Source organism: Sitodiplosis mosellana, unplaced genomic scaffold, assembly GCF_009176505.1.
Source record: "Sitodiplosis mosellana isolate CC-2019 unplaced genomic scaffold, AAFC_SMos_1.0 Smas_scaffold_6226, whole genome shotgun sequence".
NCBI lineage: Eukaryota > Metazoa > Arthropoda > Insecta > Diptera > Cecidomyiidae > Sitodiplosis > Sitodiplosis mosellana.
The window spans coordinates 6,197,772-6,215,086 of record NW_022601467.1 but is presented as its reverse complement, the minus strand read 5'-3'; the positions used below and the strand labels follow the sequence as shown (position 1 = coordinate 6,215,086).

The 17,315-nt window shown below is 36.2% G+C and overlaps 2 protein-coding genes across 5 annotated transcripts; both read right to left on the bottom strand.

Annotated features, from left to right (window-relative positions):
* Positions 1 to 507: 507 nt before the first annotated feature.
* LOC129578922 (putative mediator of RNA polymerase II transcription subunit 26) lies at positions 508 to 13,730 on the bottom strand. 4 transcript variants are annotated; one of them, XM_055468215.1, is made up of 15 exons: positions 13,381 to 13,730; positions 8,716 to 9,025; positions 7,280 to 7,555; positions 7,049 to 7,150; positions 6,303 to 6,958; positions 5,947 to 6,154; positions 5,700 to 5,839; positions 4,742 to 5,577; positions 4,425 to 4,654; positions 4,193 to 4,336; positions 2,557 to 2,996; positions 2,401 to 2,490; positions 2,154 to 2,321; positions 1,834 to 2,062; positions 508 to 1,736 (listed from the first exon to the last, which is right to left on the bottom strand). In XM_055468215.1, exons 1-15 carry the CDS (start codon positions 13,396 to 13,398, stop codon positions 1,435 to 1,437), a joined length of 4,149 nt encoding a protein of 1,382 aa, XP_055324190.1. In that variant the 5' UTR covers positions 13,399 to 13,730; the 3' UTR covers positions 508 to 1,434. The 4 variants fall into 4 exon arrangements, with proteins under 4 accessions (XP_055324190.1, XP_055324191.1, XP_055324192.1 ...); XM_055468216.1 differs by having other exon boundaries at positions 5,947 to 6,151; positions 13,381 to 13,707; XM_055468217.1 differs by lacking the exon at positions 13,381 to 13,730 and adding an exon at positions 11,210 to 11,690.
* A 232-nt stretch (positions 13,731 to 13,962) lies between these two features.
* LOC129578924 (forkhead box protein F2) lies at positions 13,963 to 16,867 on the bottom strand. Its single transcript, XM_055468219.1, has 5 exons — positions 15,841 to 16,867; positions 15,117 to 15,207; positions 14,827 to 15,042; positions 14,517 to 14,664; positions 13,963 to 14,277 (listed from the first exon to the last, which is right to left on the bottom strand). The coding sequence occupies exons 1-5, from the start codon at positions 16,533 to 16,535 to the stop codon at positions 14,201 to 14,203; spliced, it is 1,227 nt and encodes a 408-aa protein (XP_055324194.1). The 5' UTR covers positions 16,536 to 16,867; the 3' UTR covers positions 13,963 to 14,200.
* Between the last annotated feature and the right edge of the window lie 448 nt (positions 16,868 to 17,315).

The window sequence follows — 17,315 nt, the reverse complement described above, 5'->3', positions numbered from 1 at the left end:
TGATTTTTTTCTTGGTTCTTATTTTGTATGCCTTAAATTTTATCGTAAAAATATAATGATTTAATTATCCAATGGGTATTTCTCACAAAAGAAAACTTTCTTTTTAGTATTTACCTAACGCGCGTGAGTGTGTGTTGTGAAAAATGGACTACAAAAAAACTCATTTTCTCAACTTAAATCAAATATTTAAAAAAAAAAACGCTTCAAATTTGGTCTTTCGAACCACTATCGATTTGTTAGCTGTTTTTGCTCAATTTTTTTGTTGTTGTTTTTTCCACAGATGTGTGTACGCTCTAGCCTTTGTGTAGCTAAGACGCTGCTTTTAATTCATTCTTACACAGTAATTTTCAGTTTTTATTCTTTATGTCTCTGTTTCGAAAATCAAATCTAATTCGAAATCATTTTTTCACCTTCTTCTTTTTTTTCGTTTCATTTTCATCACCGCTCCTTTTTTTTCATAAATAACAACTAAGTTTTATAAACTATATATTAATTAGTCCATCCATATGTTGATGACGAAAATAATAATAATTATTAATTCATTAAAATTACATTTCAGTTTTGTTTGTCTTTAGATTTTAGGTGTTGCAAATTTACATGTTGCTAGGTGTGTGTGTTTTTGTTGTTGTTTCATTTGTGATAACAATGATTTCTTTTTGTAATTTCTTTTCACTTTTTTGTTTGTTCCATCTTTGATCTATGTGCTCAAAAATTGAATTCCAGTTTGCTTGATTTTACGTTGCTGCCATTGATATCACCAGCTCTAAAACGCGATTCGGCCAATATTTGTCCGATGTTTTAGAAAAACGGCGCAATTTCTCTACGACTTTCTCTTTCTATTTTAGCTAAGCATCAGTTATACGACGTTTTTTTCTTGCTATTTCTTTTCAGTTTTTGTTTTGCTTGACAGTGTCAATCATATTCTTTATTCGTAGAATGAGAGAATCGAAATTTGGAGGAGAAAAAAAAAATTCAAATACTTCCAATAATATTCTTTAAACTTATGATGCGATCGAAAAAAAAAAATTAATAATATTAAAAATAATATGATAGTTAAGAACAAAAGACTAAACATGAATAACGTGTAATCTTTTACACTTGCACGAATACATCTGTTTCAGCGTGTATCGTTTCCAGTTACCTATCAAATGATTTGCTTTTGACTTGCAATTTAATCATGTATTTAATTTAAAAATGTTTCTTTCTATTTTGTCACAGTCACAATCGAAATTGTTGTTTTTTTTTACGAAAATTGAAATAGAACCCGCCAAATTGCGCTTGGAAATCGATGCCGAATGTAACTCATTTTCTTTCAAAAAATTTTTTTTTTAAGAAGTCGTTTAGGCAAATTGGGGCCGGCAACCGTCGGCCCTCGCATCAATTCGTTCCAACAAGTACAAATGACATTATTAAACTCAAAAATTGGCTGGCAATTTATTTGTGTGAATGAGCATTGGTGGTGGCATTTGTATTGCTGTTGGTGGCCGGTGCTGGTATCGTATCCATTCGCTGATAATATAGTAGATATGGTACACGTGGTGTATTCGGATGCAAAACATTCTTCAAACTAACTCGTTTCACCGTGCTATCATCGTACCGAATCCAGTTTAAGTACCCAGTGTGATAAACATCTGTTATGTAATGACCTTTAGACGCCTCCTTACCATCGTGATATACAACCGCAAATAATCGATATTGTCGTTGCTTGGCCGTGTATTTCTTTGACGATAAGATTTCTATGCGAATTTGAATAGATATCAATGGATTTTAGTTTGTGGCTCCATCGAAAGTAGGAAAAAGAGTTGAACGGTTAAATGAGCAAAGGTCACTTACTTGGATCCAATTTTAATTCAATGGGGAAATCAACAGTCTTAAGTATTTTTGTACAAACGTCGCCTTTGTAATCGAACCATTTCAAATGTAGAATCAATACAATCGGCAACTTTTCCAAAGTCATTTGCTGCCAAGCGTTCACCTCTTGATTTGTTTTGGTGCAAGTGACTCCTTCTAATTGGTCCTTATTCACGAAATTCTCGAGTGCTTCCTTCACCGAATTCGCTTTCTATAAATTGAATAAATGAACACATTGTAAGAAATGGTGTCGGTCAATTGACGTAAAATCGTCGGGATATGAAGACAAAACGGACACAAACCTCAATGTTCAGTTGAAGTGTAAAGAATGGTTGCATGACATCGGTTGAAGGGTGATCACCTTCACGTTGTAAACGTGATCTTAGTTCACCGCGGAAAATTTCACTGAGAGGTGTCCGACCAAAATCTGTTGATCTTGTGACAGCACCTTTGTTCCTCGTTCCAATCAACTGAAATCAACCATTAATTCCGATTACTAACCAGTTAACACCGAAAAAAATACGCATTTTTCTATACTTTGACTCTTACCTGCCATTCATTTCCTTCATCATCAGCACCATCACCATTTTCAATTCCATTTGGTACGGGTTCGGCTGGTTTTTCAACCAATTTTTTCAACTGCATTAAAAAAAACTCATTTAAAAAATCTCGAATGAAAGAAAAGCCATAGTTCATGGGAATTACCTCAAGCATTTCATCGTTTAATTTGTTAAGAACATATCCTAAAAACTCTTCAGCATCTTCTTGTCGACCTTCATTGTCGTTTCGTGTGCTGTTCCAGAGTTTGTGTATTGCGGTCGGTTCGATTGATGAATCGGTGACTAGTTCAAATGTGACATCCTCCTTTTTATTTCCACCTTTATCGCGACGATGCAGCCGCGAACCATTTGGCAGATTGGAAAATTCACGCACCAACTCGTGCACCGCATCAATGGTTGGTGTATTCGTTTTGAAACGTTGAACTGGCGCATCCAATGGTATTGATTTCATAAGATTATAAAACGGTGGACATGCCAATAGAGCTTGTAATATCGCATTGATATAACAATAATTTGACCGATTCGTTAAACCACGCGGTCGCAGACTAATTGAGTTATTGTCGACTTTGTATTTTAAGATAAAATCTGTGATGAAAGAGAACAAAACGGGGAGGTAATTGATTAATTTATGGTATTCTTGTGAAATGGAACGATTTAAAGTCTATTTTCTATTTTAAATCTAACATTTAGAGTAAGATGGTGGTATGTCGTTTTCTCAACTATGATTTTGTATACTGAACACGATTGTTCATCGCAGATGCAAATCAACTCTCGAGAAAAAACGCATGAACCTTGACAAATTGCAAACGGGCACTAGAACAGTGTCACAGTACATTTTGCCATGGTAAAGTTCAAATTATTCTATCACAGGTGTAACGCTAATTATTTCATTTAAAAGATCAATAACTTGCTGACTCCATGTGAGTAAACTATTCAACTAAACTTATAAGAAGGTTTACGACTGGAGATTTTGTCGATTTCTCAACTAAGATGTTCAAAATTGATAGCTTTCCCGCGAACGAGAAAAAGGTACGAACATCAACTCTCGAGAAAAATCATTAGAAGCCGTGCAAATGATCTCGCTCACTAGAACAGTTTCGCAAGGATTGCACATATGGCTTGAAATTGATCTATCACAGGTGTAACGCTGATTACAACTTGGAATTTAGTGTAATTTGCTGACTCCATGTGAATATTCCGTTGAACTAAGCTCAAAAAGACGGAGTTTGAATAGGAATTCTATCGATTTCTCAACTAAGATTTTGTATACTGATCACGACTATTCATCGAAGATGCAAATCAACTCTCGAGAAAAAACGCATGAACCTTGACAAATTGCGAACGGACACTAGAACAGTGCCACAGTACATTTTCCATGGTAAGATTCAAGTTATTCTATCACAGGTGTAACGCTAATTATTTTATTGAAAATATTAATAACTTGCTGACTCCATATGAATATTCCATTAAAATGATCACAAATTGGGTCTTTCGAATGGGTGTTCTGTCGATTTCTCAACTAAGATGTTCAAAATTGATAGCTTTCCCACGAATGGGAAAATGGTTCGAACATCAACTCTCGAGAAAAATCGTTAAAAGCCGTACAAATGATCTCGCTCACTAGAACAGTTTCGCAAGGATTGCACATATGGCTTGAAATTAATCTGTCACAGGTGTAACGCTGATTACAACATGGAATTTAGTGTAATTTGCTGACTCCATGTGACACACACTTATAGTCGACTATGGCTGAGCTAACGAATGGAGTGTGAATAAATTACCTCCTAATCTATATGATGATTCATCAACGGATGGTTCTGAGCTATTTTGTGGCGGTTTTGCTGATGGTGCAACACGTGCTTTGGCTGGTGTTGGTCGTTTGCTTCCGTTAGCTGTAGATGAAGCCGCTGATGAGTAAGACAAAACTAAAGAATGGAAACAGATTTTGTTAGAAAAAATGGTCGACATTTTTAGCCTCACATCAGGAGTTGATGTCGAATAACGTGGATTTACCTGGTGCATTAGTGGTGGATTGTGGTGTTGTTCGAAGTGGTGGGTTACTTGGTTTTGGTTCTTGACTCGAGTTGTATGGTGATACTTTAGCGACTGGTTTTTTTTGTGATTCCAAACTGGCCGATTCTTTTGGAGCGAACAGTGATGCCCAGCTATTTGGTGCTGGAGCTGACGCTTGCGCTTGTGGAATCGATTGCGAGGCGGGTGTTTTAGAATTTTCACTACGATTGCTGTAAATTTGACATTCACAATGTTAAAGGTCAATCGTTACGAATAAAATTGAAAAAATTGACTTATCGGAAGTAGCCTCAATTTACCTGGCATTGTTATTGATGTTGTTGGTGTTATTGTTGTTGGCAAATATCGATGGCTCTTCTGGTTGCATATCCGATACAGGAACGGTTTGCACTTCGGATGATTGTTGCGTTGTTGTGATATCTGGACTTGATTGAACCGATTTTTCCGTAGCTATTGTTGCAGCGGTCGCCGTCACCTTTGAGCTTTGCTGATGGTGATGATGGTGATGATGTTGATGCTGTTGTTGATGTTGATGTTGATGTTGATGTTGATGTTGTTCTTCTACTTTTGGCACTATCGGTATATTATTATTATTGTTACTACCTAAAACATTTTGCTTTGCTGCATGCACTTCGTTGTGTGGATAGTTGTTTGACGGCACAACGGAAACAGCAACCGATTGTGTGCTCTTTTTCATTGACCAGGCCGTCGTTGGTGTTTGTTGAGCTTTGCTATTGGTGCGCACCACCAATTTTTCATTCATTGTCTGTACAAGCCCATTGATTGAACCATTGGCCTGTGCAATTGGCTTTTGTTGCGTCTGAATTTGTTGCTGCTGTTGTTGTTGCTGTTGTGGTGGTGGTGGCAATTGCGTCAGCGTCGGTCCATCACCAATGCTATTTGATACGATATTATTTTCATTTGTATCAACCAACGGCTGCAACATAATGGTTTGTTGATTTTTTGGCACAGAATTATTCAAAACATTCTTCATCTCGGATGAAATGGCCATTTCGTTCACCGTATGCGAATCATTTAGAATATTTGCAAAGCTAGGCGCTTGAGCATTGTCATAAATGTGTTCATTATTCCGATTATTATCTCGATTGATGATGTGCGATTGCATCGAATGCTCCTTTGGAAATGAGAATTAATGGATTTTCCCATTAGTTTTTGTTTAGATTTTATTCAGAGATCTCTCTGTCTCTTTATCGTTATTCAATATCTCAGTAAAAAAAAGACGGTGGAAACAATTACCTGTTTAATTTCGGTTTGAATAGGAATTTCGTTAACTTTTTCTGGTTCTACCATTGGTTGATGTTGATGCTGATGGTGTATGTTTTGTTCCTGAGGTGGTGCCACAAACTCATTCAAATGCGGTGAATGATGATCGACTACTGTTAAAGCGAATGAAAAGAGAAACGAATATCAACGTTAAGTGATTGCACAATTGCACATGCAAAACGCATTGAATTATTTGAATGAAAAGCCAAATTCAACTCACCGATATATTCATTTGGTTGTAGCTGTTGCTGCTTATGCTGAGGGATAAACTCATTCGCTTGTCTCATCACAAATTCTTCATTTCCATGTTGAGTACTAAAGTCGTTTTGAGGAGGTATCGCCGGCGCTTGATTCGATAAATATTCTTCAATGGGCTGATGCATTTGTGGATCAACTTGTCCCTGAGGATACTCCAATAATTGCTCCTGCTGAAGAAAAAAAAATCGTGAGAAAAATCGAAATCCATTCGATTAGAATGTGATTTTATTTTGAATTAGAATATTCGATCACAAATATCGAATTTATTGGATTTTGGATTGATTTGTCCCCTTTTTACTACATTTTTGCTTCACTCACCCCCATTCCATCGTCTGATTTTTCGTCGAGAACATAATCGACTGGCATAACAGCAGCCGGATAAATGATGCCCGGATGATATGCTGGATATCCATAGCCGTATAGTGGTGTACCAGTGGCATGTTGAGCGGCAGTTGTCGAATGATGTCCGATGGCAAATTGATTCGGATAAATACCGACATATGGATTAATGTAATATGGACCATAGTTGGATGACTGTTGCATCACTGGTGAGTCAATTGCATGCGTTGACGTTTGTGCGGAGTTGATTTCCTGAACCGAGTTTATTTGTCGCGATGAGAATTCACGCCGTGAGTATCCACCATTGTTGCCACCGCCGCGTCGGCCATTTCGTCGCGTTCTTGGCTGATAATGCGGCTGTGATTGGATCGGATGTGTCGATTGTTCGCTTTGATGATTATCATTTGGAACATAATTTGCTGGTATATATGGCGGTTGCATCGTTTGTGTGTACCCATGAACATTAACGTTGGCGGTGAAATTGCTAAAATATACGCTCGGTATGTGTGGCGTTAGATGATAAAAATTACCAGCGGACACTTGACCCATGTGAGGTAAATAATTCGGCACAAATGACTGTTGTGACTGTGGGTAAATGTGTGACTGAACATTGTGGGAAGGAATGTTACTAGCAGCTAACGAACGAGATGAAAGAAAAAGAATACGATGAAAATGATATTGATTATAGGACAAGAACCGATGAGAAAAAAATTGAAGTTGCTCACAGTTATTAGTCGGATGGTTCGGTTGAGGAGGAAGTGGTTGTTGTTGTTGTTGCTGCTGCTGCTGTATCGGCTGGTTTTGATTTTGTGAGTGAGGTGTTGGCTCTACAAATACAACAAGAAGAAAAAGCAACAACCAATGAAATGGGAGCAAGAGAGAGAGAGAGAGAGGGTTAATTGACAGCATGTGCAAGAGACTGAAAATTTCTTTGTACAAATCGATGCATTGCTTACGTGTATGTTGTTGGGGTTGTTGCGCAGACTGTGATGGTATCGATTGATTATTTCCCGATTGCACCGGCAACTGAGTTTGTTGCTGTTGCTGCTGCTGCTGCTGCTGCACCTGTTGATTCGGTGTGCTCTGCGCCTGTTGGGACGTTAAATCTTCCTGTGAATTTACGTGCGGCGACATCTTCGGCATTTGTTCCTTCTTCGACTGATTTTGTTTCGACAGTGTTTTATATGAAAGTCGGAAAATTTGCTTCGTTTCCGCCAGATTACTATTCGTTACTGTAACAACAGAATATTTGAACACATTTTTTTTTATTTCATTAAATCACTTTTATTTCTTCGTCTTCTTCTTCAAATTGAAAAACAAAATACGAATGATAGAAAAAAATCTACATTGAAATGTCAACAACAAATTCGTGTTTAAAATGAGAAAAATAAAGAGAGCGGAAAAATGATGTTTAAATTAAAATAATGTCAAAGCACAATGAATTTAAAGTTGTGCGTAATATAACAAGAATGTTAATGCGTTGCTCATTTGAAACAAAAAATAACACAAAAAAATGGCTGACGACGAAAATCATCAGAAATCTAGTCAGTAAATGTACATCGAAACGGGAATGTAAAACACAAAATTGCGTTGTACCACGATGCACATTTTCGTTTTGGAAAATGGAAAACAAAAGGAAAAAAAACGACTTAGTTACGATTTACATGAGAAACAGAAAAAAAAAGACTGACATCGAAAGACAAATGCCAAATGCCAATATTCCAAATCGACAAATCCATTGGTGTTTTTTTTTGGTTTGCCTTGGTCATATTTGGTGATGTCTTTCAATTAATACATAGTTCAACTTGATGAATTGATTTTATCACAAGCAATAATCAGCATACGTAAATGAAATAATAAACAATTTGATGCTGCAAAAATGTATTCTCAATCCGCTTTTATTTTACGCTTCATTAGTTCAATAATAAAACAATGGTTTGAGTGTAAGAGCGTTCCGTTAATTACTAATTAGAAAAATAAAGAACACATATTGATAAAGAAGCAAAAAAAAATATGAATCTAAAGAGAATTAGCAAAAAAAAAAAAATTACAAAAATAAATAAGGCGTTCGTTGTCAGAACGAATGCATGGTTTGCATTTAGAGAATGATTTGATGCGTTTGCATTGATTGAATAAAAATTTAAAATTGAATCTTAGTGCAACACACATTTGGAACAGAAATGAAATATAAAGTAAATGGAAACTAAAGAAAACAGTGTGGCTTGTGAAATTTGTGGCCGATTGTGTGTTGTTTTTCTTCTCTTTTTTCTTGGAAAATTTGATTTTTTTTCTGCTTTGATTTTATTTTGACGTTTTTTTTGTGTGTGTGTGAGATTATTGAACTATTAGGTGTTTTTTTTGGTTTTGTTTTAATTTTACATTGAATGCTTACCAGAGGTCGCATTTTGGGTCGAACTAATAGAACTTAAATTTGATTGAATGTTGCGGTTGTCGTTTGAAACTATTTGACATTCACTATCCGTAGAAGTGGTGGATTGACTAATACGTGATTGAACATCTGCAGCATCATGCTTTATCAATGAAGCTCGTTCATGCTTATCGAATGGTTGCAGTTGTGGTTGATGCTTCTGTTGCTGCTTTTGTTGTTGTTTATGCAACAAAGCTGATGACAACCGTGTTCGTTCAATATCGTCAACATCAGAAAGATCTAAGAACTCGTATTCATTTTTCGCAGAATAGCCCTGCAAAGAAAACGCTATATCTCGAGTTCGGTTTGTTCGATAATAAAAGCTACTACAATCAACCGAGACATTTACTCTTATTTTTTTCTTCTCTGTCATTTTTTTGTTTTGTTTTTTTCTTTTTTCGCTATCGATTTTTTTTTCGTCATTTGTTTGTTTTGATTTTTGTTTTCAGCTACAATATTGTGTGCATTTTACTTGCTAACGTTGCCTATTACACATTGGGCATTTCTTACAGACAAAAATACAAGCGCCTTGTGATTTTAACATCGAAATGACTTTGAATGGGTGCATTGGTGCAGATTTCATTGAGACCTCAAATTCGAACCGAATTTCAGGCTCATTCAATTTTCTTTTACTGCATCATCAATATGCCTTATCAGCATTTTTGATTTTATCGGTTTTCAAAAATATGCTCCTAATCAAATTCATTGAACAAACTGAAAAACATGCGTTCGAAACAATTCCGTTGACTTTGCGGTTTTGCCTGAAGAATGTAATCAGACCCAAGGGAAATAAGCCGTGGACAGAATGTGGAATCATTGACACTTTTTCAGTTATGTAACGATAAAAAAAACAAATCTTTATAAATAAATTCGAATTAGAGAAAGAACATCAAATATGTCTATTTCATAATAATCACATGAGCGGTCATTTCGTCCGATGTGAAAAACGCAACTTTCAATTCGAAATAAAACGGAAAAATCGTGATGAATATTCATGCCAAGGCAATCGTTCTGGTTTCACGCGGCTACTTTGATGGATATTTCAACGCAGTTTTGGTAGAGAATTGTGAGCGAAACGCGTCCAAAAGAGAACCATGTGAATTCGATTTGCATGACAACTGGTGGTGTGTGAGCGGTAAAGGGCCGAATGTCCAGACGTCAATATTCAAATATGAATGAAGCGAAGATAATCTGATTGTTTTCATAATCAAACGTACGTCAATTGTGTAAGAGAATATCTGGAAAGTGTTGTGTTCGCGACTTTGTTGCGCAGTCATTATGAGAATTTTAGTCAAAAGTTCATCTGTTGAAGGAAAAACACTTCAAATGTATGATTTTCACAAACATATTTGTTTCCGTCGAACAATCGATTGCCTTACTCAATTTGGGAATGAATATTTCGAAAAGACAAAAAAAAAGATTGCAAACGAAACAACAAGTACTAGAAAGTGAAGTGACTTATCAATGCAGCTTGCGTCGATAATAATCAGTGTTTGGCAATACATATTTCCGATAGGAATTCCATATCTTTGTGAAGATGGAAGAAAAATGTGATTCATTGAATGGAGTAAATATCGGTGATTGTTCAAAAATGCCAAAGTCGAAAGTTCTTCGATGACGATAAGGACACATGCAAATGAATATTTGTGTGAGCTCTTTACTTCCAATATTTTGAGAATCGGTTGTACTTTGAAACGAATCGGAAGGAACATGGAATACCATGTTGAATTCGGCTGTGTGTCGTGTGCGCGAACGATGTACCGATATTTGTCACAGTGAGAGCGAGCTAGCGAGCGAGAGAGAGAAAGAGAGAGAGAGAGAGCTCGAACGCATTGATAAATATTATGCCAGCATGTGGTGTCATAGTTCGTGTTATTTTTTACTTTTTCCGTTTTTTAAATGCTGAACTATAACAGCTTAACAGCTTTATTCCAGATAATGAGACGAGATAAATATTAGAAGTGAACTTTTGTAACATGAAAAAACACTTTTTGTCCGATAATTCGGTGTTCCATTGACGAAAACACTATTTTTTTTCTTTTCGGTGAACGATGAATGCCAATGCTTGAATGAGATCATTTGAAGCACACAGGCGAAAATTCTAACCTAAAAATTGCCCTGTGCTCTCGCATACACACAGATGGGCTAGTAAGAAATACGTGTAATACGAAAGCCGCAACCGTTGAACGCCCACCTTATGACGTTTGCGAGTGTGTATAAGTGGCCCGATGGATGGCTGTATGTATGTATTTATGTGTGTTTGTGTGTCGTGTCGACTACCCGAAAAATAATATTGCCCAAAACGTTCGAGAACAAAAATGAGAGAATTGAATTGAAAATGGAACTTTTCAATGTAACAATGGATTCGGTAGTTCAATTCGAAAATATTGTTGGCATTTCTATCATAATTTTTCAATACTTGTCAAATCGCGAGATTTATGTCTAAATTTACACTTACTCTATTACAACAATCACATCCGATTTTTTTTTATCTATTGTTTTGAATGAGCCATCTGCTGCCTTGTCACCGTACACATTCAACTTAAAAATCAATCAGCACTGCTTCTCATTCTTACAAAATCACCAAACGCAGCACATTCTATGCTATATTCAATATTGCATCTAAAACACGTACAAAAACACACCATGCGTTTCACGATGAAAAAACGACAGTGACCTGTGTAGGTCTGGTCGTAATTTTAAATTCGTTCTGTATTCTTTTTTCCGTGTTTGTCTTCTTTTCTGCTTTTAATTTCGATTTCTATATGAACCGATCAAGTTCCGGATCGAAAGGTCTTGTCACCGCGATTGTCATTGGTTTGTTGCTTTTTTTGTCGTTCACATTCGTTCAATTGTTTCTTATTGAAAAATTCAGCCACTGTTTACTATTGCACCATTGCACGGATTTATGAATTGTGTGTGAATTGTTTGCTTGCTTGCTTGTGTCAAAATGATGATGATTTGCAAAAATTATCACAAGAAACACAGAAAAAAATAAATAATAAACTGAAGAAAGGAAAGCAATACACAGCACAAAACAACACTCTGACACAGTCAACCGAATGAGAAAATCAAATATATACTATAATTAAATTCGTTTTTTGTTGTTGTTTTTGAAACAGAAGAAGGAAAAAAAAGAGTCGTCAAAGATACACACACACAAGCATGCACACACACACACACGGTCAAATACAAGTTCGGTGCTCAAGCAATGGTATGCACTCACACCAGTGGCAGTTCACGACCGTACGGCCAAGAAGAACGAATTGAAGAACACGAATTCACCGATTCACGCACACACACACAAACACATTTCTTTCTTTCTCGAACATACAGAAGACGGGAAAAAAAACTATGAGAGAATCAGCAGCAGCACAAGAATGAAGAGAAAAAAAACTAAAGGCGAATATCTGTAATAAATCAAGTCTTTCTACTTGGTTAGTCGAATGTTGGCATTTAATATATTGCATACTGTGTGTCGCACACGCACGGCACATACATTCACGCACACAATTGCACAAAATCAGACGTGCTCATTTCTAATTGTCATCCATAATTTATATTATTTCTATAATCATTTGGCCACTATACATTAACAAAATAGAATTTTTCGGATTGTAAATTCACTCACTCACACACACACACAAACACACACACATTCACATCACATCACCGACAAAATAAAAAATAAAAAACAACAAAAATGAACCGGACGGAAATTCGGAAAAGAAGAATTTTAAACCGCAATGCCATAACATGATATGACAACTAATCAATTAGCAAAACAAAATTCACCGAGTCAAGCGAAAAGAAAATTTTCGAAAATCGAATACAACCAAAAAAAACCATTCTGAAAATGATGTGATTTTGAAATCGGGCACACATACACGCGCACAAAACTGGCAGGCAGGCACACACCACACATAACTTGATTTTGATGTGGTGCTTCGGATGACGGTTCCAAAAATGACAAAAAAAATGTGCTTTTTTTCTTTAGCTCTCTCTCTATCTCTCTCTCTCTCTTGCTCCGTCGTTCAATACAAAATAACAGCAGAAAAAATGAAGATTTCATTGAATCATATCCATTGCATGAGAATTCTATGTGCACATTGTTGATCGGTGTGGATTCTCCGTTTCGTAGATTATTCACTGATTTTTTTATTCAGAACATTAAATTGCAATGCATTTTACCGAAATATTATTTCACTTTGATTTATAGCCTATGTGTCTCGGAGGTTTGATTTGTTTTCCATCAAACACAACATGACAAAAGAAAATAATAACTCGAGATTCACATTCAAGCAACTCTAAGGTGGCTTCGTTCTCTTTTCATTTTTCGAACATGAATCAATTGGCTGCTAAAGTCCGCTTGTCGATTCTCATATATTTGATATTCTTTTTTCTTCGTCGCTTTTTCTTTCTCTCTCTCTCTCTCTCTCTCTCTCTCTCTCTCTTTCTATCTATATATATTTTTCATATAAGCACAAACTAATTTATAGGCGATAGAATTCGTTCGAAAATGACATCGAAATAGAAGTGTGTAATTCATGAGTCAATGTGATATTTGTGTGTTCGGCATGTACGTTTTTCAAAAATGGAAAACAAAAATATCAAATGTGTTTCACTCACCAAATTACTTTGATCCATGGCACGTTAATATGGACATTGCAAGTCCTTTATGACCATTTTTTATTAGCATTCGGTTAAAAATGGAGAGCTCAAATGTGTTATTTAGTTGTTGGGTTTTTATTTTTTTTAGAAAAAAATGCGTGTGTTTATCACTGCTTCGTAATACAAATAATTCACTTTTGCTGGTTGGACAGCCAAATTAAACTCACGATTATCTTTTTGCTTCGTAAAAAAATGCGAACAAATTTCAGCCACATCGATAAAGAGCGACCTCAACCGTTAACCATATGAACTGTATGTTGGGCCATATGAAATATCAACCGGATTGACAGACCCACAACGCCATCTGCAACCATTACACGTGAATCGGAACATTCGTGCAAGTGTTTTCATCAGGCAATCGCGCCAAATTCAAGTTCAGTTTTCTTTGCATTTGATTTGTTTCAGCTACTCACCGTTTCGAATCATTTGGAATGCGAAAAAAAAAGAGATGAAGCTTAGAAGAAACTTCTGGAATAATGCGAATAGTGGGAATGAGAACAATCATTGCATGAGTTGAACATAGAACATAGTTCATGTCCTTTCTTTATTTGTAAAAAAAAATGTCAACACCCAATTAATTTTGAAAGTGTTTTTGAGTTTCAAGCTTCATGCTTCATACAAATCTGGTTGTTACTTAAAATCTAATTTACTGCTATAGTTTCATAAAAATGGAGTATGTTTTATCGCATGGTCTGCGGTTTCTTGGTCTGTTTTCGTTTTGGCTTCGTTCTTTGTTCGAATCGTTATTCGTTTTTTTTCTTCTATTTATGTAATCAATTTAATATTTGGCACCTTCATTGTACAGCGGTTGATGGTACTTTTGATCATAGATCGGAAGCGATGCCGACGGGAAAGCTGAAATCATGGAGAAAAAAATCAAAATTAATCGAACATTTATCAAATTGGATTCAAAAAGCTAAATTCTTTACTGAATGCACAAATATCCATGTGAAAAAAAGAAAAATCGCGAAAAACTGCGAATTCAAATAAATTAAATGGTTTAAAACGGACAATGGATCAAAATCGTTTTTATTGATTGAATGGGAAGATGGAATAAGCTAGTCTCTCTTTATGAAATAAAACCAAATACAAACCTGATGTATCGAATGTGTATCGTGGAGCATGCATTGGTGCACCTGAGGCATCAGTTGAGTGGTAAGCGTCGGTCGAATGGTAGGCACCGTGCGGTGGGTATCCTTGTGGTGCATATGGAGCGTATTGATCTGTATAGTAATTTGAATTCTGAAATTGAATAAACAAAAAATCGTTAGTTGGACTGTATAAATGGAGGGTTGAATAAATGGTGTCCATATTTCTGATAATTTTCCAAAGGATTTAAAATCAATTGCTTCTTTAGTGAAGAGTCTTCATTATCTATTATTTTCACACTTGACGAAAACTCACCGGAAATTCGTTGCGTTCATCCGTTCGAGTGTTGGGATAATCGCAGTAAACGGGGAAATGGGTGTACGGCTGTGAGTATGATTTTGTTTGCTGGCGCCGACGAAAGCCACGAGTGCGTCGACGTAAACTTCCTTCTTCTTGAAATTCATGATTCGATTTTGGATCTATCGTCCAGAAGTGACCCTTTCCGGGTTTGCCCAATCCATTGCTCTGTTCCTGCATCCAGAAAAACCATCACATTCAATTAGAGGGATAAAACTCAATGAGTCATAGAAAAAATTGTTTATTACTTTGTTGACTTTCAGGAAGCATTCGTTTAGCGATAAATTGTGACGTACGGAATTCTTCCATCCAATGTAGTCGCTGCGAAAAAATTGATGCCTGCAATACGATAAATTCCAAATTAATAATACACATACACACTTTTATCAACGATACACATTCCAGTTTTTCTATCTTCTATTTCCGATATTTTGCATTCTATTTTCTATTAGTTCATACGGAGATTTGTCATTTATGGAACCTTTTATTTCTTCTCTTTTTTACATTAATGACATCACTAGTGCAAACGATAATCGCAAAAACGCATTCTTCTCTAATATCACGTTAAAACATGATTGTTTATGAAAAATCATTCACAAGTTCTAGGCGTAAATTATTTAGAAAATAAGATGCGTATTATGTTACACTTGATTGTCAATTGAGTCAGTGTCACTGATGCAATGTCTCGCAATTCACATTGTAATAAAAGGCACGCAGAATAATGGAATTGATGCGTTGACGATGGCTTATGAAACTAAATATTGGAATACCAAAAACAAAGGCGCGTGGAGGATATTTGATCATAAAAGCGCATAACAATTGAGCTATTATGGCAATCACCGAAATTCTTTTAAGCCGATAACACATAAAATGCTCGTAATTTTCCGATCAAGATAAATGTTTGCGTTGTTTCAAACCGTTTTTCAATTTTCAACTAAAAACACTGTTCACACAATGATTGTGAATACTTACTCGTTTTGCAAAAATGTGTAGATTTCATTGAGGGTGAGTTGATTGGTTGGCGATGATCGAATCGCTTTGGCGATCAAATTGATATAACTGATGGGCGGCTTTTCTGGACGGCGAGCACCCTTTTTTGTTTCTGTTTTTGTGTTTGTATTTGACGATGAAGTTGAGCTGGTGTTTGTCGAATTCGATGTAGACGTTGATGTTGTGCTCTTCGTCGTCGATGTTATCGTTGTTACCAATGGCACTGAAGCCAACGTTGATCGCAATGGTGCATCGTCAATTTGTGGTACCGATTGGTGCATTGTCATATTGCTGAACTTTTGCTGCAACGTTGTGCCACCGTATCGAATCGTCGACGTTGGCATTGAATGAACGGATTCGGTGGTGATTGGTGGTGGTAAACATGTTGAATTTAACGGTGGTAGCACGGAATACTTGGTGTCAAAACTTTGCGGTGAATATTTTGGATACTGTGGATAGCGAATCACATTGTGGTTTTCTTCAATTTTGACTGGTATTTCATCCGGGTACTGCCAGTTGGGCTGTGGCTTCACGTCCATGTGATCGCGATCGATGTAGCTTTCACCATATGGATTCGATGCAAAAATTGGCTTCACATCGTGTTCATTGGGACTAGGTTCGTAGTTAACTGAGAATTGGTCACGGATCGAAACAAAATTCGGTTGTGTTTTGATCATTTTCGTAGTAATTTGCTTATTCACAGTAAAATGAGTCTTTGGAAATGCACAATTTTTGTTTCACTTTGTCAAAATTAGGAATCTTCCATGAAATGATTTTGATTTTTAAGTTTTCTCTTGTGTCAATTTTGCTGATTTTGTATCAATATTTTTGCATCACCAATTTTTTTGTTAGAAGAAAACGATTAAAATTATTTTTAATAACATTTCATGTGGAAGAAAAAATATCGAAGTAAAATCAATCGTTGAGTTTCTCTTGGTTTGTGAACAACACACGAATAAGGAATGAATTTTGCTTATGACGGTTTGGAATCGACGTCCGTATCGCTTGAATTCGTAGCACAAACTGATCAAGTGAGGCACACATCATTTTGAAAAGGAGTACAGCGAACATGAGACTCGTACGGCGAAAGGAATAGAGAACGCGGGCCCATCTATGTGATTTGATACAACTGGCTTGCGTTCGGCTGCGATTGGTTGTTTACTTAAAAACGCGCACATGTGAATGAATGATGTGTCCCTCTTTCTTCATCAGTGATTCTCGTTTCATTTCGAATCGCTTTTCGTTCGCATGCGATATGTACATTGAAATAAATCAGCCCCTAATTATGGCCCCGGTATGGTTAAAATGATCAATTTCTCTGGCATTTGCACTTGCCTACATCTTATATAATCCATTTAATTTGGTGTTTAATATCCTCATAGGTAGTTAAACCTTTCACATCAGGTACTGGCTATTTCGCGTTTAATCCATTCAATGGAGCTCCAACCATTCTAAAA